At 49.1% G+C, this 26,050-nt stretch overlaps 1 protein-coding gene across 1 annotated transcript in view; it reads left to right on the top strand.

The window, feature by feature from the left end:
• The first annotated feature begins 1,136 nt into the window (after positions 1 to 1,136).
• OSBPL11 (oxysterol binding protein like 11) overlaps positions 1,137 to 26,050 on the top strand; it is a 41,764-nt gene continuing 16,850 nt past the window's right edge. The window contains exons 1-6 of the mRNA XM_075284743.1: positions 1,137 to 1,226; positions 7,983 to 8,278; positions 11,082 to 11,150; positions 12,081 to 12,256; positions 17,678 to 17,757; positions 17,837 to 18,022. Coding sequence (XP_075140844.1) covers positions 8,157 to 8,278; positions 11,082 to 11,150; positions 12,081 to 12,256; positions 17,678 to 17,757; positions 17,837 to 18,022 — 633 coding nt within the window. The 5' untranslated portion in view covers positions 1,137 to 1,226; positions 7,983 to 8,156. The remainder of the gene's footprint in view (positions 1,227 to 7,982; positions 8,279 to 11,081; positions 11,151 to 12,080; positions 12,257 to 17,677; positions 17,758 to 17,836; positions 18,023 to 26,050) is intronic.

The following is a 26,050-nucleotide window of genomic DNA, read 5'->3' as shown; positions in this document are numbered from 1 at the left end:
GGGAGGCGGTTGGGGGGGGGCGCTCCTCTAGGGGAGGCGGTTAGGGGGGGGCGCTCCTCTAGGGGAGGCGGTTAGAGGGGTGCTCCTCTACGGTAGGCGGTTAGGGGGGGGGGGGCGCTCCTATAGGGGGGCACTCCTCTAGGGGAGGCGGTTAGAGGGGAGCTCCACTTGGGGAGGCGGTTAGGGGGGAGCTCATATAGGACGGCGGGGGTCGGCCCTCTGGGGAGGCGGTTAGGGGGGGGTGCTCCTATAGGGGAGGCGGTTAGGGGAGGTGGTTAGGGGGGGCGCTCCTATAGGGGAGGCGGTTAGGGGGGAGCTCCACTTGGGGAGGCGGTTAGGGGGGAGCTCATATAGGACGGCGGGGGTCGGCCCTCTGGGGAGGCGGTTAGGGAGGCATTCCTATAGGGGAGGCGGTTAGGGGAGGTGGTTAGGGGGGGGCGCTCCTATAGGGGAGGCGGTTAGGGGGGGAGGGCGCTCCTCTTGGGTAGGCGGTTGGGGGGTGCTCCTCTAGGGGAGACAGTTAGGGGAGGTGGTTAGGGGGGGCGCTCCTATAGGGGAGGCGGTTAGGGGGGGTGCTCCTCTAGGGGAGACAGTTAGGGGAGGTGGTTAGGGGGGGCGCTCCTCTTGGGTAGGCGGTTGGGGGGGTGCTCCTCTAGGGGAGACAGTTAGGGGAGGTGGTTAGGGGGGGGTGCTCCTATAGTGGGGGGGCACTCCTCTAGGGGAGGCGGTTAGGGGGGGCGTTCCTCTAGGGGGAGGCGGTTAGGGGGGCGTTCCTCTAGGGGAGGCGGTTAGGGGGGGGGTGCTCCTTTCGGGGAGGCGGTTAGGGGGCGCTCCTCTAGGGGAGGCGGTTAGGGGGGGGGGCGCTCCTTTCGGGGAGGCAGTTAGGGGGCGCTCCTATACCACGGTGACCCTCTCTGAGGGAGGTCTTATAGCAGTCGGTCACTATAGATAACATATAGAAGCAGTGAGTCTCGGCTCCGGATAAGGGGGCGTTCTCCTCACGTGTGACGTGTCCACAGCAGCCGCTATTATTGGCTCCTAGCTCCACCCACCTGACCCGCCCCCTCGCTGGCAGAGTTGCCAGTAACTAACAGGTCGCGCTCTGCGCCATGCGTCATTGAATCACGAGGCCGGTACGTAACCCGGAAGTGACGGAAGGCTTCTTGCCCTGCCCGGGAAGGCTGCACAGGCGACACCAAGACAACGGGGACGGCGGCCGAGAGCAGGTGACTGAGAGAACGGGGCCCCGAGCGTAGTACCGGCGCCATGTCACATGACCTCAGAGCCTGCCCCTTCAGCTGTCATGTGACCTGCTATACAGCCCTGTGTCCCCTATAGGTCTGTCCTGTACAGCTGTATCTCAGCACCCCCAGATATATATATACCCCCCAAATATATATACCCCCCCCCCGCTGTAACCCTCATATATATATACACCCCCAGTGTAATCCCATATATATATACCCCCAGTGTAATCCCATATATATATACCCCCCAGATATATATATACACCCCCCCCCCCGCTGTAACCTATATATATATATATATATATATATATATACACCCACAGTGTAACCCTCATTATATATATACCCCCAGTGTAATCCCATATATATATATACCCCCCAGATATATAAACACAACTGTAACCCCTATATATATATATACCCCAGTGTAATCCTCATATTCATATATATATATATATATATATATATATATATATATATATATATATACACCCACCCAGATATATATACACCCCCCGCTGTAACCGTCATATATATATATATATATACCCCCAGTGTAATCCCATATATATACCCCCCAGATATATAAACACACACACAACTGTAACCCCTATATATATATACCCCAGTGTAATCCTTATATATATATATATATATATATATATATATATATATATATATACATACACCCACCCAGATATATATACACACCCCGCTGTAACCGTCATATATATATATATATATATATATATATACCCCCAGTGTAACCCTCATATACCCCCCAGATATACACACACACCCCACCTTAACCCCTACATAAACCCCATGTAGGGCGGGGCAATTAATTACAAACAGTCCGAGCCGCGGGTCCTCTCCGTCACTCGCTGTTCTCTCACTTGGATGATTCTGCTATTTCGGGTCTTTGCCTCACGCTGATATGTGAATAGCTGAAACCACATTCTGTGGTATATAGAGAGGGCCTGTATATATATATATATATATATATATATATATATATATATATATATATATGTACCTATACACAGATGTAGCAGAGCTGATCCGCACATATAAGCTGATGCTGTGAAGGGACATTGCAAAAACATTGTTCTATTTTCTGCCAGTGCTGCTCTTTGTATAGAGATGTATATACTTATATGTATATGTAGCCCCATGTACATACAGTGTGTATATAGATATATGTATATACTAGTCTCTGTCTGCGCCTTGTTGGCATTGATGATCCGCCTATATTCAGCAAATTACTGCTGTTGATGGTTTGCCTGCTCCGGTGTTTCCACAGCTCTCTAGCTGTCCTGCTGCTGACCTTGTTCCTCGCACCGTGCCTGTGATTGTTCCGACACATCAGCAGCTCTCTGGGCCTCCATATAATGAGCGTGTTGTTGGTGCCGATGATCCCGTCAGCTCCACTTGAGGAGAACTCTGTGACTTCTGGCTCCTTCATCACTCTCGGTGTTTGTGACAAATTAGATTCTCTTTTTCCCGCCATGTTTAATATCAGCAAACTGCCAATGTAGAGTAAAGGTATTTTCCCATCCAGTGTGTCAGCACTGGAGCAGATCAGATAATATGCAGATGCTTGTACACAATGGACTGAGGGTTAGCTGAGTGTTACATAGAGAGATAACAGACCTGGGACCTGAGATAAGCGGCTGCAGAAGCAGTGTAATATAGTATGTGACCATAAATCCAGAACAGTAGTGAAGCCATGTCATGTACCGGGATACAAAGTAGCCGATGTGTTACTCCAGGTTACAGAGTATCTATAGGACATGTAATATAGTATGTGACCATAAATCCAGAACAGTAGTGAAGCCATGTCATGTACCGGGATACAAAGTAGCCGATGTGTTACTCCAGGTTACAGAGTATCTATGGGACATGTAATATAGTATGTGACCATAAATCCAGAACAGTAGTGAAGCCATGTCATGTACCGGGATACAAAGTAGCTGATGTGTTACTCCAGGTTACAGAGTATCTATGGGACAAATCTCATCCAAATCCACTCAGTGGTTTCTGTGATTGAGGAACAAACATCCAAACTGTCACATGTATAATAGTAGTAGGATTGGAGATATATATATGTATATATATATATATATACTGTCACATGTATAATAGTAGTAGGATAGGATATATATACTGTCACATGTATAATAGTAGTAGGATATATATATATATATATATATATATATATATATATATATATATATATATATATATATATACTGTCACCTGTACAGTGTTGGCCAAAAGTATTGGCCCCCTGCAATTCTGTCAGATAATACTCGTGTTCTTCCAGATAATGATTGCAGTCACAAATTCTTTGGTATTTTCTTCATTTATTTTGTATACAATGGAAAACCACAAAAAGAATTGTCAAAAAGCCAAATTGGATATAATTCCACAGCAAACATAAAAAAGCGGGTGGACAAAAGTATTGGCACTGTTTGAGAAATCATGTGATGCTTCTCTAATTTGTGTAATTAACAGCACCTGTTACTTACCTGAGGCACCTAACAGGTGGTGGCAATAACTAAATCCCACTTGCAGCCAGTTGAAATGGATTAAAGTTGACTCCACCTCTGTCCTGTGTCCTTGTGTGACCACATTGAGCATGGAGAAAAGAAAGAAGACCAAAGAACTGTCTGAGGACTTGAGAAGCAAAATTGTGAGAAAGCCTGAGCAATCTCAAGGCTACAAGTCCATCTCCAAAGCCCTGAATGTTCCTGTGTCTACCGTGCGCAGTGTCATGAAGAAGTGTAAAGCCCATGGCCCTGTGGCTAACCTCCCGAGATGTGGACGCAAAAGAAACATTGACCAGAGATTTCACCGCAAGATTGTGCGGATGGCGGATAAAGAACCTCGACTAACATCCAAACAAGTCCAAGCTGCCCTGCAGTCCGAGGGGACAACAGTGTCACCCCGTACTATCCAGTGTCAGCGTCTGAATGAGAAGGGACTGTATGGTAGGAGACCCAGGAAGACCCCACTTCTTACCCACAGACAGAAGCCAGGCTGGAGTTTGCCAAAACTTACCTGAGAAAGCCAAAACCGTTCTGGAAGAATGTTCTCTGGTCAGAGGAGAGAAAAGTAGGAGAAGGCCTCAACATAGAGATTACAGGAAAAAAGAGAAGAAGACGCCCCCTACAGTCAGACATGGCGGAGGTCCCTGATGGTTTGGGGTTGCTTTGCTGCCTCTGGCACTGGACTGCTTGACCGTGTGCATGGCATTATGAAGTCTGAAGACGACCAACACATTGTGCAGCATCATGTAGGGCCCAGTGTGAGAAAGCTGGGTATCCCTCAGAGGTCAGGGCTCTTCCAGCAGGACAAGGACCCAAAACACACTTCAGGTCAGCACTAGAAAATGGTGGTGAGAGAAAGCCCTGGAGACTTGTAAAGTGGCAGCAATGAGTCCAGCCCTGAATCCCATAGAACACTTGTGGGGGAGGGGAGAGATCTCTTGGTGGCAGTTTGGAGAAGGCCCCCTTCACATCTCAGGGGGGACCGCGAGCAGGAGCCAAAGAAGAAGGGTCTAAGATTCCAGCAGAGCCTTGTAAGAAACTCATTGCTGGTTAGCGGAAGCGGTTGTGCGCAGTTATTGTGTCTAAAGGTTGTGCGACCAAGTATTAGGCTGAGGGCGCCAATACTTCTGTCCGCACCAGTTCTGGAGTTTTGTGTAAAATGATCAATGATGTGACTTTTTTTTTTTTTTCATTCTCTTTTGTGTTTTTTCATTGCAAGTAAAATAAATGAAGATATTACCAAAGAGTTTGTGCTTGTAATCATTATCTGGGGACACCGAGGATTATCTGACAGGACTGCAGGGGGCGATACTTATACTGTATATACCCTGCTGTGTCACTTATATACTATATAAGAGTCTGTGCTGTGTAATCATTATCTGGGGGACAGCGAGGATTATCTGACAGGACTGCAGGGGGCGATACTTATACTGTATATACCCTGTGTCACTTATATACTATATAAGAGTCTGTGCTGTGTAATCATTATCTGGGGGACAGCGAGGATTATCTGACAGGACTGCAGGGGGCGATACTTATACTGTATATACCCTGTGTCACTTATATACTATATAAGAGTCTGTGCTGTGTAATCATTATCTGGGGACAGCGAGGATTATCTGACAGGACTGCAGGGGGGTGATACTTATACTGTATATACCCTGTGTCACTTATATACTATATAAGAGTTTGTGCTGTGTAATCATTATCTGGGGGACAGCGAGGATTATCTGACAGGACTGCAGGGGGCGATACTTATACTGTATATACCCTGTGTCACTTATATACTATATAAGAGTTTGTGCTGTGTAATCATTATCTGGGGGACAGTGAGGATTATCTGACAGGACTGCAGGGGGCGATACTTATACTGTATATACCCTGTGTCACTTATATACTATATAAGAGTCTGTGCTGTGTAATCATTATCTGGGGGACAGCGAGGATTATCTGACAGGACTGCAGGGGGCGATACTTATACTGTATATACCCTGTGTCACTTATATACTATATAAGAGTCTGTGCTGTGTAATCATTATCTGGAGACAGCGAGGATTATCTGACAGGACTGCAGGGGGCGATACTTATACTGTATATACCCTGTGTCACTTATATACTATATAAGAGTCTGTGCTGTGTAATCATTATCTGGGGGACAGCGAGGATTATCTGACAGGACTGCAGGGGGTGATACTTATACTGTATATACCCTGTGTCACTTATATACTATATAAGAGTCTGTGCTGTGTAATCATTATCTGGGGGACAACGAGGATTATCTGACAGGACTGCAGGGGGCGATACTTATACTGTATATACCCTGTGTCACTTATATACTATATAAGAGTTTGTGCTGTATAATCATTATCTGGGGGACAGCGAGGATTATCTGACAGGACTGCAGGGGGCGATACTTATACTGTATATACCCTGTGTCACTTATATACTATATAAGAGTCTGTGCTGTGTAATCATTATCTGGGGGACAGCGAGGATTATCTGACAGGACTGCAGGGGGCGATACTTATACTGTATATACCCTGTGTCACTTATATACTATATAAGAGTCTGTGCTGTGTAATCATTATCTGGAGGACAGCGAGGATTATCTGACAGGACTGCAGGGGGCGATACTTATACTGTATATACCCTGTGTCACTTATATACTATATAAGAGTCTGTGCTGTGTAATCATTATCTGGGGGACACCGAGGATTATCTGACAGGACTGCAGGGGGCGATACTTATACTGTATATACCCTGTGTCACTAATATACTATATAAGAGTCTGTGCTGTGTAATCATTATCTGGAGGACAGCGAGGATTATCTGACAGGACTGCAGGGGGCGATACTTATACTGTATATACCCTGTGTCACTTATATACTATATAAGAGTCTGTGCTGTGTAATCATTATCTGGGGGACACCGAGGATTATCTGACAGGACTGCAGGGGGCGATACTTATACTGTATATACCCTGTGTCACTTATATACTATATAAGAGTCTGTGCTGTGTAATCATTATCTGGAGACAGCGAGGATTATCTGACAGGACTGCAGGGGGCGATACTTATACTGTATATACCCTGTGTCACTTATATACTATATAAGAGTCTGTGCTGTGTAATCATTATCTGGGGGACAGCGAGGATTATCTGACAGGACTGCAGGGGGTGATACTTATACTGTATATACCCTGTGTCACTTATATACTATATAAGAGTCTGTGCTGTGTAATCATTATCTGGGGGACAACGAGGATTATCTGACAGGACTGCAGGGGGCGATACTTATACTGTATATACCCTGTGTCACTTATATACTATATAAGAGTTTGTGCTGTGTAATCATTATCTGGGGGACAGCGAGGATTATCTGACAGGACTGCAGGGGGCGATACTTATACTGTATATACCCTGTGTCACTTATATACTATATAAGAGTTTGTGCTGGGTAATCATTATCTGGGGGACACCGAGGATTATCTGACAGGACTGCAGGGGGTGATACTTATACTGTATATACCCTGTGTCACTTATATACTATATAAGAGTCTGTGCTGTGTAATCATTATCTGGGGGACAGCGAGGATTATCTGACAGGACTGCAGGGGGCGATACTTATACTGTATATACCCTGTGTCACTTATATACTATATAAGAGTCTGTGCTGTGTAATCATTATCTGGGGGACAGCGAGGATTATCTGACAGGACTGCAGGGGGCGATACTTATACTGTATATACCCTGTGTCACTTATATACTATATAAGAGTCTGTGCTGTGTAATCATTATCTGGGGGACAACGAGGATTATCTGACAGGACTGCAGGGGGCGATACTTATACTGTATATACCCTGTGTCACTTATATACTATATAAGAGTCTGTGCTGTGTAATCATTATCTGGGGGACACCGAGGATTATCTGACAGGACTGCAGGGGGCGATACTTTTGGCCAACACTGTATAATATTAGTAGGATCTGTTGCGCTCCAGGATCTCAAGGTGCTAAAATCAGACTGAACTCTTGTTATTCCATGTGACAGCACCTGAGACCGGAGCGAGACACTGCTGTGACATTGAATAAAGAGCTCACACTGCTATTTTTAGTTTTGGTGTAGAAATACCCCAGAGCCCCGGAGTCTCCATATTTATACAGACATTTCTGCCTCCTTTACAGAGAGAGACTGCTTCATGGAGACATCCACTAACTGAGAGACTGCTCTGCAAAGACATCTACTGTCCGAGGCAGAGAGACGGCTCCAGAGACATCTTCCATCTGAGTGACTGCTCCAGAGAGACATCTACCATCTGAGGGACAGCTCTCTGTATATGAGAGCGCAGTGATTTCACCATGCAGAGTGACCCTCCGGCTATGAAAGTCTCTGATAGTGATGGGAAGCTAGACCTGACCCCCAGCCCCCACAACCACCGAGTGCCCTCGCGGGGGGTCAGCAGCAAAGTGTGGCAATACAGGTCAGTGTACCAAGGGCTCCACCCTGTCCTGGGAGGAGCCAGAGTGAGGGTGGCCTGTCCTGGGAGGAGCCAGAGTGAGGGTGGCCTGTCCTGGGAGGAGCCAGAGTGAGGGTGGCCTGTCCTGGGAGGAGCCTGAGTGAGGGTGGCCTGTCCTGGGAGGAGCCTGAGTGAGGGTGGCCTGTCCTGGGAGGAGCCTGAGTGAGGGTGGCCTGTCCTGGGAGGAGCCTGAGTGAGGGTGGCCTGTCCTGGGAGGAGCCTGAGTAAGGGTGGCCTGTCCTGGGAGGAGCCTGAGTGAGGGTGGCCTGTCCCGGGAGGAGCCTGAGTGAGGGTGGCCTGTCCTGGGAGGAGCCTGAGTGAGGGTGGCCTGTCCTGGGAGGAGCCTGAGTGAGGGTGGCCTGTCCTGGGAGGAGCCTGAGTGAGGGTGGCCTGTCCTGGGAGGAGCCTGAGTGAGGGTGGCTTGTCCTGGGAGGAGCCTGAGTGAGGGTGGCCGGTCCTGGGAGGAGCCTGAGTGAGGGTGGCCTGTCCTGGGAGGAGCCTGAGTGAGGGTGGCCTGTCCTGGGAGGAGCCTGAGTGAGGGTGGCCTGTCCTGGGAGGAGCCTGAGTGAGGGTTGCCGGTCCTGGGAGGAGCCTGAGTGAGGGTGGCCTGTCCTGGGAGGAGCCTGAGTGAGGGTGGCCTGTCCTGGGAGGAGCCAGAGTGAGGGTGGCCTGTCCTGGGAGGAGCCAGAGTGAGGGTGGCCTGTCCTGGGAGGAGCCTGAGTGAGGGTGGCCTGTCCTGGGAGGAGCCTGAGTGAGGGTGGCCTGTCCTGGGAGGAGCCTGAGTGAGGGTGGCCTGTCCTGGGAGGAGCCTGAGTGAGGGTGGCCTGTCCTGGGAGGGGCCTGAGTGAGGGTGGCCTGTCCTGGGAGGAGCCTGAGTGAGGGTGGCCTGTCCTGGGAGGAGCCTGAGTGAGGGTGGCCTGTCCTGGGAGGGGCCTGAGTGAGGGTGGCCTGTCCTGGGAGGGGCCTGAGTGAGGGTGGCCTGTCCTGGGAGGGGCCTGAGTGAGGGTGGCCTGTCCTGGGAGGAGCCTGAGTGAGGGTGGCCTGTCCCGGGAGGAGCCTGAGTGAGGGTGGCCTGTCCCGGGAGGAGCCTGAGTGAGGGTGGCCTGTCCCGGGAGGAGCCTGAGTGAGGGTGGCCTGTCCCGGGAGGAGCCTGAGTGAGGGTGGCCTGTCCCGGGAGGAGCCTGAGTGAGGGTGGCCTGTCCCGGGAGGAGCCTGAGTGAGGGTGGCCTGTCCCGGGAGGAGCCTGAGTGAGGGTGGCCTGTCCCGGGAGGAGCCTGAGTGAGGGTGGCCTGTCCCGGGAGGAGCCTGAGTGAGGGTGGCCTGTCCCGGGAGGAGCCTGAGTGAGGGTGGCCGGTCCCGGGAGGAGCCTGAGTGAGGGTGGCCGGTCCCGGGAGGAGCCTGAGTGAGGGTGGCCTGTCCTGGGAGGAGCCTGAGTGAGGGTGGCCTGTCCTGGGAGGGGCCTGAGTGAGGGTGGCCTGTCCTGGGAGGGGACTGAGTGAGGGTGGCCTGTCCTGGGAGGAGCCTGAGTGAGGGTGGCCTGTCCTGGGAGGAGCCTGAGTGAGGGTGGCCTGTCCTGGGAGGAGCCTGAGTGAGGGTGGCCTGTCCTGGGAGGAGCCTGAGTGAGGGTGGCCTGTCCTGGGAGGAGCCTGAGTGAGGGTGGCCTGTCCTGGGAGGGGACTGAGTGAGGGTGGCCTGTCCTGGGAGGGGCCTGAGTGAGGGTGGCCTGTCCTGGGAGGGGCCTGAGTGAGGGTGGCCTGTCCTGGGAGGAGCCTGAGTGAGGGTGGCCTGTCCTGGGAGGAGCCTGAGTGAGGGTGGCCTGTCCTGGGAGGGGCCTGAGTGAGGGTGGCCTGTCCTGGGAGGAGCCTGAGTGAGGGTGGCCTGTCCTGGGAGGGGCCTGAGTGAGGGTGGCCTGTCCTGGGAGGAGCCTGAGTGAGGGTGGCCTGTCCTGGGAGGGGCTTGGAGGAGGAAGCTGTGTCCTAGGAAGACTACTGGAAAGGATGGTGTGTTTTGTAGGGAGGGTGTGATGTATGGAGAGGAGTGCGGGGGGCGGTGTCATGGAATAGGCTCGTTAAGTTGTTTGTAGCCGTATTCACATATAGATGACATCATGTAATGTTGTCTCAGTTTCGGTGTTCTGCGTCCCGCCTACTATGTGCTATTTATCATACTGGGGCAGAGAGGTTTTGGGACGCCCTTAGTTTTTGGGTGAGTTCCTTAAGATGGGGACCAAACAGCGCCATAAATCAGGTGGAATCAATTATTTTCTGATGTCACCGGCCGCGCTCCTCCGCAGAGCTGGATGTGGCGGGGGAGGTGACGGACGTTGCAGCGATGACCCTGATGACCCTTGTGTATGGAGCCGGGACATCACAGGGTTAATGTTTGACTAGTTTGTGATGGGGAAGTGAATGTTCTGCTGATCTCCTCAGAATGTTCTGGAGACGCATAGAAGACGGGGTCACAGGGCGAGGCGCTGCAGCGGCCAGAAGATCAAGTGACATGGACAGGGGCGGGGGTGCAAAAATATTGTCACAGCAGATGTGTTGTTACAGGATATCAGTGCAGGGAACATGAGGGTCTCAGCCTTGTGTACCCGGGGTATACGCGATATCTTTAGGGTTCTCACTCTGCGCTCTGTGTATCAGCTTGGGCTTTGGGGGTCACTTGGGGTGTTATTGGGGTGCTTGGCTTAGAAAATACCGTTATATAGGTGCCTACATAGGCGCTGCCGGGCGGTGACTGACATGTCCTCTGCTCTCTCCAACAGCGACCACATGGAGAACATCTGTGGCTATCTGATGAAATACACAAACCTGGTCACTGGCTGGCAGTTCAGGTAGGTGGGTGGGGTAAGAAGCCCCCCATTGTGGCCCCGCTCCCCTCTACAGCTGCACAGTCCCCATTTAGTCAAAATCTGCAACAGATCAGAAATTGTGAAGAAATTGTGTCCAACATCAATGAAGACAAGACCCAGAACGTGCCCCATGTAAAGGGACAGACCCCCAACGTGCCCCATGTAAAGGGACAGACCCACAACGTGCCCCATGTAAAGGGACAGACCCACAACGTGCCCCATGTAAGGGACAGACCCCCAACGTGCCCCATGTAAAGGGACAGACCCAGAACGTGCCCCATGTAAAGGGACAGACCCACAACGTGCCCCATGTAAAGGGACAGACCCACAACGTGCCCCATGTAAAGGGACAGACCCACAACGTGCCCCATGTAAAGGGACAGACCCAGAACGTGCCCCATGTAAAGGGACAGACCCACAACGTGCCCCATGTAAGGGACAGACCCAGAACGTGCCCCATGTAAGGGACAGACCCCCAACGTGCCCCATGTAAAGGGACAGACCCACAACGTGCCCCATGTAAGGGACAGACCCCCAACGTGCCCCATGTAAAGGGACAGACCCGCAATGTGCCCCATGTAAAGGGACAGACCCACAACGTGCCCCATGTAAAGGGACAGACCCACAACGTGCCCCATGTAAAGGGACAGACCCACAACGTGCCCCCTCCGTTCCCTCTTGATGGCAGATAAGGATTGGGGCCGTTGACCACTTGTCCTGATCTCTTCTTTATAAGCCTCCTCTCCCCTCCCTCGGAGTCTGCGCATGCGCTGCCCATGTTGCCTAACTATGGGGGAGTCGGGAGAGAGGTGTGCGGCCGCCCTAATTCCGGGATACTGACAGGACCTTTGTGTAATGACTCCGTTCCACCACTTGGCGGCAGACGTCTTTCCTTTTCTCTCCCACTTTCAGGTTTTTCGTTTTGAACAATGAAGCCGGGCTATTGGAATATTTTGTAAATGAGCAGTCGAAGAACCAGAAGCCGCGAGGTACGGTGCAGCTGGCGGGGGCCGTCATCTCCCCCAGCGACGAGGACTCCCATACATTCACAGTCAATGCTGCAAGTGGAGAGCTGTACAAACTGAGAGGTGAGGGACTGACATGAGGGTGCCCTGCCTACCAGCAGAGGATAGCCAAACACCTGACCTACCAGCAGAGGATAGCCAAACACCTGACCTACCAGCAGAGGATAGCCAATCACCCGACCCACCTATACAGGATAGCCAAACACCCGACCCACCTATACAAGATAGCCAATCACCCGATACACCTATACAAGATAGCCAATCACCCGACCTACCAGCAGAGGATAGCCAAACACCTGACCTACCAGCAGAGGATAGCCAAACACCTGACCTACCAGCAGAGGATAGCCAAACACCTGACCTACCAGCAGAGGATAGCCAAACACCTGACCTACCAGCAGAGGATAGCCAATCACCCGACCCACCTATACAGGATAGCCAAACACCTGACCTACCAGCAGAGGATAGCCAAACACCTGACCTACCAGCAGAGGATAGCCAAACACACGACCTACCAGCAGAGGATAGCCAATCACCCGACCCACCTATACAGGATAGCCAAACACCCGACCCACCTATACAGGATAGCCAAACACACGACCTACCAGCAGAGGATAGCCAAACACCTGACCTACCAGCAGAGGATAGCCAAACACAGGACCTACCAGCAGAGGATAGCCAAACACCCGACCTACCAGCAGAGGATAGCCAATCACCCGACCTACCAGCAGAGGATAGCCAATCACCCGACCTACCAGCAGAGGATAGCCAATCACCCGACCCACCTATACAGGATAGCCAAACACACGACCCACCTATACAGGATAGCCAAACACCCGACCTACTAGCAGAGGATAGCCAAACACACGACCTACCAGCAGAGGATAGCCAAACACCTGACCTACCAGCAGAGGATAGCCAATCACCCGACCCACCTATACAGGATAGCCAAACACACGACCCACCTGTAGGGGATAGCCAAACACACGACCTACCAGCAGAGGATAGCCAAACACACGACCTACCAGCAGAGGATAGCCAATCACCCGACCCACCTATACAGGATAGCCAAACACATGACCTACCAGCAGAGGATAGCCAATCACCCGACCCACCTATACAGGATAGCCAAACACCTGACCCACCTATACAGGATAGCCAAACACACGACCCACCTGTAGGGGATAGCCAAACACCTGACCTACCAGCAGAGGATAGCCAAACACCCGACCTACCTATACAGGATAGCCAAACACCCGACCTTCCAGCAGAGGATAGCCAAACACCTGACCTACCAGCAGAGGATAGCCAAACACCCGACCTACCTATACAGGATAGCCAAATACCCGACCTACCTATACAGGATAGCCAAACACACGACCCACCTATACAGGATAGCCAAATACCCGACCTACCTATACAGGATAGCCAAACACCCGACCCACCTATACAGGATAGCCAAACACCCGACCTACCTATACAGGATAGCCAAACACCCGACCTACCAGCAGAGGATAGCCAAACACACGACCAACCTATACAGGATAGCCAAACACCCGACCTACTAGCAGAGGATAGCCAAACACACGACCTACCAGCAGAGGATAGCCAAACACCTGACCTACCAGCAGAGGATAGCCAATCACCCGATCCACCTATACAGGAAAGCCAAACACACGACCCACCTGTAGGGGATAGCCAAACACACGACCTACCAGCAGAGGATAGCCAAACACACGACCTACCAGCAGAGGATAGCCAATCACCCGACCCACCTATACAGGATAGCCAAACACACGACCTACCAGCAGAGGATAGCCAATCACCCGACCCACCTATACAGGATAGCCAAACACCCGACCCACCTATACAGGATAGCCAAACACACGACCCACCTGTAGGGGATAGCCAAACACACGACCTACCAGCAGAGGATAGCCAAACACCCGACCTACCTATACAGGATAGCCAAACACCCGACCTTCCAGCAGAGGATAGCCAAACACCTGACCTACCAGCAGAGGATAGCCAAACACCCGACCTACCTATACAGGATAGCCAAACACCCGACCTTCCAGCAGAGGATAGCCAAACACCTGACCTACCAGCAGAGGATAGCCAAACACCCGACCTACCTATACAGGATAGCCATACACACGACCCACCTATACAGGATAGCCAAATACCCGACCTACCTATACAGGATAGCCAAACACCCGACCCACCTATACAGGATAGCCAAACACCCGACCTACCTATACAGGATAGCCAAACACCCGACCTACCAGCAGAGGATAGCCAAACACCCGACCCACCTATACAGGATAGCCAAACACCCGACCCACCTATACAGGATAGCCAAACACCCGACCTACCAGCAGAGGATAGCCAAACACCCGACCTACCAGCAGAGGATAGCCAAACACCCGACCTACCAGCAGAGGATAGCCAAACACCCGACCTACCAGCAGAGGATAGCCAAACACCCGACCTACCTATACAGGATAGCCAAACACCCGACCTACCAGCAGAGGATAGCCAAACACCCGACCCACCTATACAGGATAGCCAAACACCCGACCCACCTATACAGGATAGCCAAACACCCGACCTACCAGCAGAGGATAGCCAAACACCCGACCTACCAGCAGAGGATAGCCAATCACCCGACCCACCTATACAGGATAGCCAATCACCCGACCCACCTATACAGGATAGCCAAACACCCGACCTACCAGCAGAGGATAGCCAAACACCCGACCTTCCAGCAGAGGATAGCCAAACACCCGACCTACCAGCAGAGGATAGCCAGTCACCCGACCCACCTATACAGGATAGCCAAACACCCGACCTACCAGCAGAGGATAGCCAAACACCCGACCTACCAGCAGAGGATAGCCAAACACCCAACCTACCAGCAGAGGATAGCCAAACATCCGACCTACCAGCAGAGGATAGCCAAACACCCGACCTACCAGCAGAGGATAGCCAAACACCCGACCTACCAGCAGAGGATAGCCAATCACCCGACCCACCTATACAGGATAGCCAAACACCCGACCTACCAGCAGAGGATAGCCAAACACTCGACCTACCAGCAGAGGATAGCCAAACACCCGACCTACCAGCAGAGGATAGCCAAACACCCGACCTACCTATACAGGATAGCCAAACACCCAACCTACCAGCAGAGGATAGCCAAACACCCGACCCACCTATACAGGATAGCCAAACACCCGACCCACCTATACAGGATAGCCAAACACCCGACCCACCTGTAGGGGATAGCCAAACACCCGACCTACCAGCAGAGGATAGCCAAACACACGACCTACCAGCAGAGGATAGCCAATCACCCGACCCACCTATACAGGATAGCCAAACACCCGACCTACCAGCAGAGGATAGCCAAACACCCGACCTACCAGCAGAGGATAGCCAAACACCCGACCTACCAGCAGAGGATAGCCAAACACACGACCTACCAGCAGAGGATAGCCAATCACCCGACCCACCTATACAGGATAGCCAAACACCCGACCTACCAGCAGAGGATAGCCAAACACCCGACCTACCAGCAGAGGATAGCCAATCACCCGACCCACCTATACAGGATAGCCAAACACCCGACCTACCAGCAGAGGATAGCCAAACACCCGACCTACCAGCAGAGGATAGCCAAACACCCGACGTACCAGCAGAGGATAGCCAAACACCCGACCTACCAGCAGAGGATAGCCAAACACCCGACCTACCAGCAGAGGATAGCCAAACACCCGACCCACCTGTAGGGGATAGCCAAACACCCGACCTACCAGCAGAGGATAGCCAAACACGACCTACCAGCAGAGGATAGCCAAACACCTGACCTACCAGCAGAGGATAGCCAAACACACGACCTAACAGCAGAGGATAGCCAAACACCCGACCCACCTATACAGGATAGCCAATCACCCGACCCACCTGTAGGGGATAGCCAAACACCCGACCTACCAGCAGAGGATAGCCAAACACACGACCTACCAGCAGAGGATAGCCAAACACACGACCCACCTGTAGGGGATAGCCAAACACCCGACCTACCAGCAGAGGATAGCCAAACACCCGACCTACCAGCAGAGGATAGCCAAACACCCGACCTACCAGCTGAGGATAGCCAAACACCCGACCCACCTATACAGGATAGCCAAACACCCGACCCACCTATACAGGATAGCCAAACACCCGACCCACCTATACAGGATAGCCAATCACCCGACCCACCTATACAGGATAGCCAAACACCCGACCCACCTATACAGGATAGCCAAACACCCGACCCACCTATACAGGATAGCCAAACACCCGACCCACCTATACAGGATAGCCAAACACCCGACCCACCTATACGGGATAGCCAAACACCCGACCCACCTATACGGGATAGCCAAACACCCGACCCACCTGTAGGGGATAGCCAAACACCCGACCCACCTGTAGGGGATAGCCAAACACCCGACCTACCAGCAGAGGATAGCCAAACACACGACCCACCTGTAGGGGATAGCCAAACACCCGACCCACCTGTAGGGGATAGCCAAACACCCGACCCACCTGTAGGGGATAGCCAAACACCCGACCCACCTGTAGGGGATAGCCAAACACCCCACCCACCTGTAGGGGATAGCCAAACACCCCACCCACCTGTAGGGGATAGCCAAACACCCCACCCACCTGTAGGGGATAGCCAAACACCCCACCCACCTGTAGGGGATAGCCAAACACCCCACCCACCTGTAGGGGATAGCCAAACACCCGACCCACCTGTAGGGGATAGCCAAACACCCGACCCACCTGTAGGGGATAGCCAAACACCCGACCCACCTGTAGGGGATAGCCAAACACCCGACCCACCTGTAGGGGATAGCCAAACACCCGACCCACCTGTAGGGGATAGCCAAACACCCGACCCACCTGTAGGGGATAGCCAAACACCTGACTCACCTCCCACCTTGCTTACCTGTGGGGTTATCCTCCCGCCTTGCCTACCACTTGTAGGGGGTATCCTCCCGCCTTGCTTACCACTTGGAGAGGGTATCCTCCCACCTTGCTTACCACTTGAGGGGGTATCCTCCCGCCTTGCTTACCACTTGGAGGGGGTATCCTCCCGCCTTGCTTACCACTTGGAGGGGGTATCCTCCCGCCTTGCTTACCACTTGGAGGGGGTATCCTTCCGCCTTGCTTACCAATTGTAGGGGGTATCCTCCCGTCTTGCCTACCACTTGGAGGGGGTATCCTCCCGCCTTGCTTACCACTTGAGGGGGTATCCTCCCGCCTTGCTTACCACTTGGAGGGGGTATCCTCCCGCCTTGCTTACCACTTGAGGGGGTATCCTCCCGCCTTGCCTACCACTTGAGGGGGTATCCTCCCGCCTTGCCTACCACTTGGGGGTATCCTCCTGGGTAACCTGTTTGTAGAGGTAATTGGTTATTATTTACCCATCAGCTTCGGACACTAAGGAGCGTCAGCACTGGGTGAGCCGTCTGCAGATCTGCACTCAGCACCATACAGAGGCCATTGGCAAGGTGAGGGGGTGTCCGGATCATAGTGGGGGGCAGCGCAGGGTGCACGTTCTGGTCTTACCTTTTCTTCTCCCCCCTGCAGAACAATCCCCCACTTAAGTCTCGCAGCTTCTCTCTGGCGTCACAGGGCAGTGGCAGCTCCCCGGGCTCCCAGCGCCGGCCTAGCCAAAATGCCTCCTCCTTCTTCAACATCGGCCACCACCGCACAGTGCCCGCCAGCAGGAAAGCCCAAATGTTACAGCCGGATCACCTGGGAGAGGTGCGAGAGGTACGTGGGACAGTCTGTGCTTATAAATGACACTGAGAAGATGGCGGGGTAATAAGGGCAATAATCTGCCTAAGGATATGTGCTAACAACCTCCATGTGAACAGTGCCCTAGTGTAAGTCCTGGGACAGCTCAGACGTGTGAATGGAAAACTTCATGCTGAGCCTGTGTCTGCAACGCAGCTGCAGCAGTGATGTAGAGAAGTAGCCGCAGCAGCCCAGACCTCAGCGGACGCCAAACTCCAGTCACAGGATCTCACCTGCAGATACGTTACAGAGTGCACGGAAAATGTGTAATGTAGAAGTGATGGGAGCGATGCACCGCAGACGTGCCGAGTGATCCCGAAACCAGACACTGCCCATACTGACCTAGAAATGTATGCAGCAGTGGGTGATAGCAGGGTGATAGCACAGCGCCCTCTAGGGGACGTATGGAAGGTCACTGCAACCCCATGGCTGTATGTCAACAGAATAACTCTCCTGGAGTATATAGTAACTGTAGCAGCAGAATAGTGAGCGCAGCTCTGCAGTATAATACAGGATAAGTAATGTAATGTATGTACACAGTGACTGTACCAGCAGAATAGTGAGCGCAGCTCTGGGGTATAATACAGGAGAAGTAATGTAATGTATGTATACAGTGACTGTACCAGCAGAATAGTGAGCGCAGCTCTGGAGTATAATACAGGATAAGTAATGTAATGTATGTACACAGTGACTGTACCAGCAGAATAGTGAGCGCAGCTCTGGAGTATAATACAGGATAAGTAATGTAATGTATGTACACAGTGACTGCACCAGCAGAATAGTGAGCGCAGCTCTGGAGTATAATACAGGATAAGTAATGTAATGTATGTACACAGTGACTGCACCAGCAGAATAGTGAGCGCAGCTCTGCAGTATAATACAGGATAAGTAATGTAATGTATGTACACAGTGACTGTACCAGCAGAATAGTGAGCGCAGCTCTGCAGTATAATACAGGATAAGTAATGTAATGTATGTACACAGTGACTGTACCAGCAGAATAGTGAGCGCAGCTCTGGAGTATAATACAGGGTAAGTAATGTATGTACACAGTGACCAGCAGAATAGTGAGCGCAGCTCTGGGGTATAATACAGGATAAGTAATGTAATGTATGTACACAGTGACTGCACCAGCAGAATAGTGAGCGCAGCTCTGGAGTATAATACAGGATAAGTAATGTAATGTATGTACACAGTGACTGTGCCAGCAGAATAGTGAGCGCAGCTCTGGGGTATAATACAGGATAAGTAATGTAATGTATGTACACAGTGACTGCACCAGCAGAATAGTGAGCGCAGCTCTGGAGTATAATACAGGATAAGTAATGTAATGTATGTACACAGTGACTGCACCAGCAGAATAGTGAGCGCAGCTCTGGAGTATAATACAGGATAAGTAATGTAATGTATGTACACAGTGACTGCACCAGCAGAATAGTGAGCGCAGCTCTAGGGTATAATACAGGATAAGTAATGTAATGTATGTACACAGTGACTGCACCAGCAGAATAGTGAGCGCAGCTCTGGAGTATAATACAGGATAAGTAATGTAATGTATATGCACACAGTGACTGTACCAGCAGAATAGTGAGCGCAGCTCTGGAGTATAATACAGGATAAGTAATGTAATGTATGTACACAGTGACTACCAGCAGAATAGTGAGCGCAGCTCTGGGGTATAATACAGGATAAGTAATGTAATGTATGTACACAGTGACTGCACCAGCAGAATAGTGAGCGCAGCTCTGGGGTATAATACAGGATAAGTAATGTAATGTATGTACACAGTGACTGCACCAGCAGAATAGTGAGCGCAGCTCTGGAGTATAATACAGGATAAGTAATGTAATGTATGTACACAGTGACTGTACCAGCAGAATAGTGAGCGCAGCTCTGGAGTATAATACAGGATAAGTAATGTAATGTATGTACACAGTGACTATACCAGCAGAATAGTGAGCGCAGCTCTGGAGTATAATACAGGATAAGTAATGTAATGTATGTACACAGTGACTGCACCAGCAGAATAGTGAGCGCAGCTCTGGAGTATAATACAGGATAAGTAATGTAATGTATGTACACAGTGACTATACCAGCAGAATAGTGAGCACAGCTCTGGGGTATAATACAGGATAAGTAATGTAATGTATGTACACAGTGACTGCACCAGCAGAATAGTGAGCGCAGCTCTGGAGTATAATACAGGATAAGTAATGTAATGTATGTACACAGTGACTGCACCAGCAGAATAGTGAGCGCAGCTCTGGAGTATAATACAGGATAAGTAATGTAATGTATGTACACAGTGACTGCACCAGCAGAATAGTGAGCACAGCTCTGGGGTATAATACAGGATAAGTAATGTAATGTATGTACACAGTGACTGCACCAGCAGAATAGTGAGCGCAGCTCTGGAGTATAATACAGGATAAGTAATGTAATGTATGTACACAGTGACTGTACCAGCAGAATAGTGAGCGCAGCTCTGGAGTATAATACAGGATAAGTAATGTAATGTATGTACACAGTGACTGCACCAGCAGAATAGTGAGCGCAGCTCTGGAGTATAATACAGGATAAGTAATGTAATGTAAGTACACAGTGACTGCACCAGCAGAATAGTGAGCGCAGCTCTGGGGTATAATACAGGATAAGTAATGTAATGTATGTATACAGTGACTGTACCAGCAGAATAGTGAGCGCAGCTCTGGAGTATAATACAGGATAAGTAATGTAATGTATGTACACAGTGACTGTACCAGCAGAATAGTGAGCGCAGCTCTGGAGTATAATACAGGATAAGTAATGTAATGTATGTACACAGTGACTGCACCAGCAGAATAGTGAGCGCAGCTCTGGGATATAATACAGGATAAGTAATGTAATGTATGTACACAGTGACTGCACCAGCAGAATAGTGAGCGCAGCTCTGGAGTATAATACAGGATAAGTAATGTAATGTATGTACACAGTGACTGTACCAGCAGAATAGTGAGCGCAGCTCTGGAGTATAATACAGGATAAGTAATGTAATGTATGTACACAGTGACTGTACCAGCAGAATAGTGAGCGCAGCTCTGGGATATAATACAGGATAAGTAATGTAATGTATGTACACAGTGACTGCACCAGCAGAATAGTGAGCGCAGCTCTGGAGTATAATACAGGATAAGTAATGTAATGTATGTACACAGTGACTGCACCAGCAGAATAGTGAGCGCAGCTCTGGAGTATAATACAGGATAAGTAATGTAATGTATGTACACAGTAACTGCACCAGCAGAATAGTGAGCACAGCTCTGGGGTATAATTCAGGATAAGTAATGTAATGTATGTACACAGTGACTATACCAGCAGAATAGTGAGCGCAGCTCTGGAGTATAATACAGGATAAGTAATGTAATGTGTGTACACAGTGACTGTACCAGCAGAATAGTGAGCGCAGCTCTGGAGTATAATACAGGATAAGTAATATAATGTATGTACACAGTGACTGCACCAGCAGAATAGTGAGCGCAGCTCTGGAGTATAATACAGGATAAGTAATGTAATGTATGTACACAGTGACTGCACCAGAAGAATAGTGAGCGCAGCTCTGGAGTATAATACAGGATAAGTAATGTAATGTATGTACACAGTGACTGTACCAGCAGAATAGTGAGCGCAGCTCTGGAGTATAATACAGGATAAGTAATGTATGTACACAGTGACTGTACCAGCAGAATAGTGAGCGCAGCTCTGGAGTATAATACAGGATAAGTAATGTATGTACACAGTGACTGTACCAGCAGAATAGTGAGCGCAGCTCTGGAGTATAATACAGGATAAATAATGTAATGTATGTACACAGTGACTGTACCAGCAGAATAGTGAGCGCAGCTCTGGAGTATAATACAGGATAAGTAATGTATGTACACAGTGACTGTACCAGCAGAATAGTGAGCGCAGCTCTGGAGTATAATACAGGATAAATAATGTAATGTATGTACACAGTGACTGCACCAGCAGAATAGTGAGCGCAGCTCTGGAGTATAATACAGGATAAGTAATGTAATGTATGTACACAGTGACTGTACCAGCAGAATAGTGAGCACAGCTCTGCAGTATAATACAGGATAAGTAATGTAATGTATGTACACAGTGACTGCACCAGCAGAATAGTGAGCGCAGCTCTGGGGTATAATACAGGATAAGTAATGTAATGTATGTACACAGTGACTGCACCAGCAGAATAGTGAGCGCAGCTCTGGGGTATAATACAGGATAAGTAATGTAATGTATGTACACAGTGACTGCACCAGCAGAATAGTGAGCGCAGCTCTGGGGTATAATACAAGATAAGTAATGTAATGTATGTACACAGTGACTGTACCAGCAGAATAGTGAGCGCAGCTCTGGGGTATAATACAGGATAAGTAATGTAATGTATGTACACAGTGACTGTACCAGCAGAATAGTGAGCGCAGCTCTGGAGTATAATACAGGATAAGTAATGTAATGTATGTACACAGTGACTGCACCAGCAGAATAGTGAGCGCAGCTCTGGAGTATAATAAAGGATAAGTAATGTAATGTATGTACACAGTGACTGCACCAGCAGAATAGTGAGCGCAGCTCTGGAGTATAATACAGGATAAGTAATGTAATGTATGTACACAGTGACTGCACCAGCAGAATAGTGAGCGCAGCTCTGGAGTATAATACAGGATAAGTAATGTAATGTATGTACACAGTGACTGCACCAGCAGAATAGTGAGCGCAGCTCTGGAGTATAATACAGGATAAGTAATGTAATGTATGTACACAGTGACTGTACCAGCAGAATAGTGAGCGCAGCTCTGGAGTATAATACAGGATAAGTAATGTATGTACACAGTGACTGTACCAGCAGAATAGTGAGCGCAGCTCTGGAGTATAATACAGGATAAGTAATGTATGTACACAGTGACTGTACCAGCAGAATAGTGAGCGCAGCTCTGGAGTATAATACAGGATAAATAATGTAATGTATGTACACAGTGACTGTACCAGCAGAATAGTGAGCGCAGCTCTGGAGTATAATACAGGATAAGTAATGTATGTACACAGTGACTGTACCAGCAGAATAGTGAGCGCAGCTCTGGAGTATAATACAGGATAAATAATGTAATGTATGTACACAGTGACTGCACCAGCAGAATAGTGAGCGCAGCTCTGGAGTATAATACAGGATAAGTAATGTAATGTATGTACACAGTGACTATACCAGCAGAATAGTGAGCGCAGCTCTGGAGTATAATACAGGATAAGTAATGTAATGTATGTACACAGTGACTGCACCAGCAGAATAGTGAGCGCAGCTCTGGAGTATAATACAGGATAAGTAATGTAATGTATGTACACAGTGACTGCACCAGCAGAATAGTGAGCGCAGCTCTGGAGTATAATACAGGATAAGTAATGTAATGTATGTACACAGTGACTGCACCAGCAGAATAGTGAGCACAGCTCTGGGGTATAATACAGGATAAGTAATGTAATGTATGTACACAGTGACTGCACCAGCAGAATAGTGAGCGCAGCTCTGGAGTATAATACAGGATAAGTAATGTAATGTATGTACACAGTGACTGTACCAGCAGAATAGTGAGCGCAGCTCTGGAGTATAATACAGGATAAGTAATGTAATGTATGTACACAGTGACTGCACCAGCAGAATAGTGAGCGCAGCTCTGGAGTATAATACAGGATAAGTAATGTAATGTAAGTACACAGTGACTGCACCAGCAGAATAGTGAGCGCAGCTCTGGGGTATAATACAGGATAAGTAATGTAATGTATGTATACAGTGACTGTACCAGCAGAATAGTGAGCGCAGCTCTGGAGTATAATACAGGATAAGTAATGTAATGTATGTACACAGTGACTGTACCAGCAGAATAGTGAGCGCAGCTCTGGAGTATAATACAGGATAAGTAATGTAATGTATGTACACAGTGACTGCACCAGCAGAATAGTGAGCGCAGCTCTGGGATATAATACAGGATAAGTAATGTAATGTATGTACACAGTGACTGCACCAGCAGAATAGTGAGCGCAGCTCTGGAGTATAATACAGGATAAGTAATGTAATGTATGTACACAGTGACTGCACCAGCAGAATAGTGAGCGCAGCTCTGGGATATAATACAGGATAAGTAATGTAATGTATGTACACAGTGACTGCACCAGCAGAATAGTGAGCGCAGCTCTGGAGTATAATACAGGATAAGTAATGTAATGTATGTACACAGTGACTGTACCAGCAGAATAGTGAGCGCAGCTCTGGAGTATAATACAGGATAAGTAATGTAATGTATGTACACAGTGACTGTACCAGCAGAATAGTGAGCGCAGCTCTGGGATATAATACAGGATAAGTAATGTAATGTATGTACACAGTGACTGCACCAGCAGAATAGTGAGCGCAGCTCTGGAGTATAATACAGGATAAGTAATGTAATGTATGTACACAGTGACTGCACCAGCAGAATAGTGAGCGCAGCTCTGGAGTATAATACAGGATAAGTAATGTAATGTATGTACACAGTAACTGCACCAGCAGAATAGTGAGCACAGCTCTGGGGTATAATTCAGGATAAGTAATGTAATGTATGTACACAGTGACTATACCAGCAGAATAGTGAGCGCAGCTCTGGAGTATAATACAGGATAAGTAATGTAATGTGTGTACACAGTGACTGTACCAGCAGAATAGTGAGCGCAGCTCTGGAGTATAATACAGGATAAGTAATATAATGTATGTACACAGTGACTGCACCAGCAGAATAGTGAGCGCAGCTCTGGAGTATAATACAGGATAAGTAATGTAATGTATGTACACAGTGACTGCACCAGAAGAATAGTGAGCGCAGCTCTGGAGTATAATACAGGATAAGTAATGTAATGTATGTACACAGTGACTGTACCAGCAGAATAGTGAGCGCAGCTCTGGAGTATAATACAGGATAAGTAATGTATGTACACAGTGACTGTACCAGCAGAATAGTGAGCGCAGCTCTGGAGTATAATACAGGATAAGTAATGTATGTACACAGTGACTGTACCAGCAGAATAGTGAGCGCAGCTCTGGAGTATAATACAGGATAAATAATGTAATGTATGTACACAGTGACTGTACCAGCAGAATAGTGAGCGCAGCTCTGGAGTATAATACAGGATAAGTAATGTATGTACACAGTGACTGTACCAGCAGAATAGTGAGCGCAGCTCTGGAGTATAATACAGGATAAATAATGTAATATATGTACACAGTGACTGCACCAGCAGAATAGTGAGCGCAGCTCTGGAGTATAATACAGGATAAGTAATGTAATGTATGTACACAGTGACTGTACCAGCAGAATAGTGAGCACAGCTCTGCAGTATAATACAGGATAAGTAATGTAATGTATGTACACAGTGACTGCACCAGCAGAATAGTGAGCGCAGCTCTGGGGTATAATACAGGATAAGTAATGTAATGTATGTACACAGTGACTGCACCAGCAGAATAGTGAGCGCAGCTCTGGGGTATAATACAGGATAAGTAATGTAATGTATGTACACAGTGACTGCACCAGCAGAATAGTGAGCGCAGCTCTGGGGTATAATACAAGATAAGTAATGTAATGTATGTACACAGTGACTGTACCAGCAGAATAGTGAGCGCAGCTCTGGGGTATAATACAGGATAAGTAATGTAATGTATGTACACAGTGACTGTACCAGCAGAATAGTGAGCGCAGCTCTGGAGTATAATACAGGATAAGTAATGTAATGTATGTACACAGTGACTGCACCAGCAGAATAGTGAGCGCAGCTCTGGAGTATAATAAAGGATAAGTAATGTAATGTATGTACACAGTGACTGCACCAGCAGAATAGTGAGCGCAGCTCTGGAGTATAATACAGGATAAGTAATGTAATGTATGTACACAGTGACTGCACCAGCAGAATAGTGAGCGCAGCTCTGGAGTATAATAC

Source organism: Leptodactylus fuscus, chromosome 8 (assembly GCF_031893055.1).
Source record: "Leptodactylus fuscus isolate aLepFus1 chromosome 8, aLepFus1.hap2, whole genome shotgun sequence".
In the NCBI taxonomy this organism is placed as follows: domain Eukaryota; kingdom Metazoa; phylum Chordata; class Amphibia; order Anura; family Leptodactylidae; genus Leptodactylus; species Leptodactylus fuscus.
This window is presented reverse-complemented; position numbering and strand designations above follow the sequence as displayed.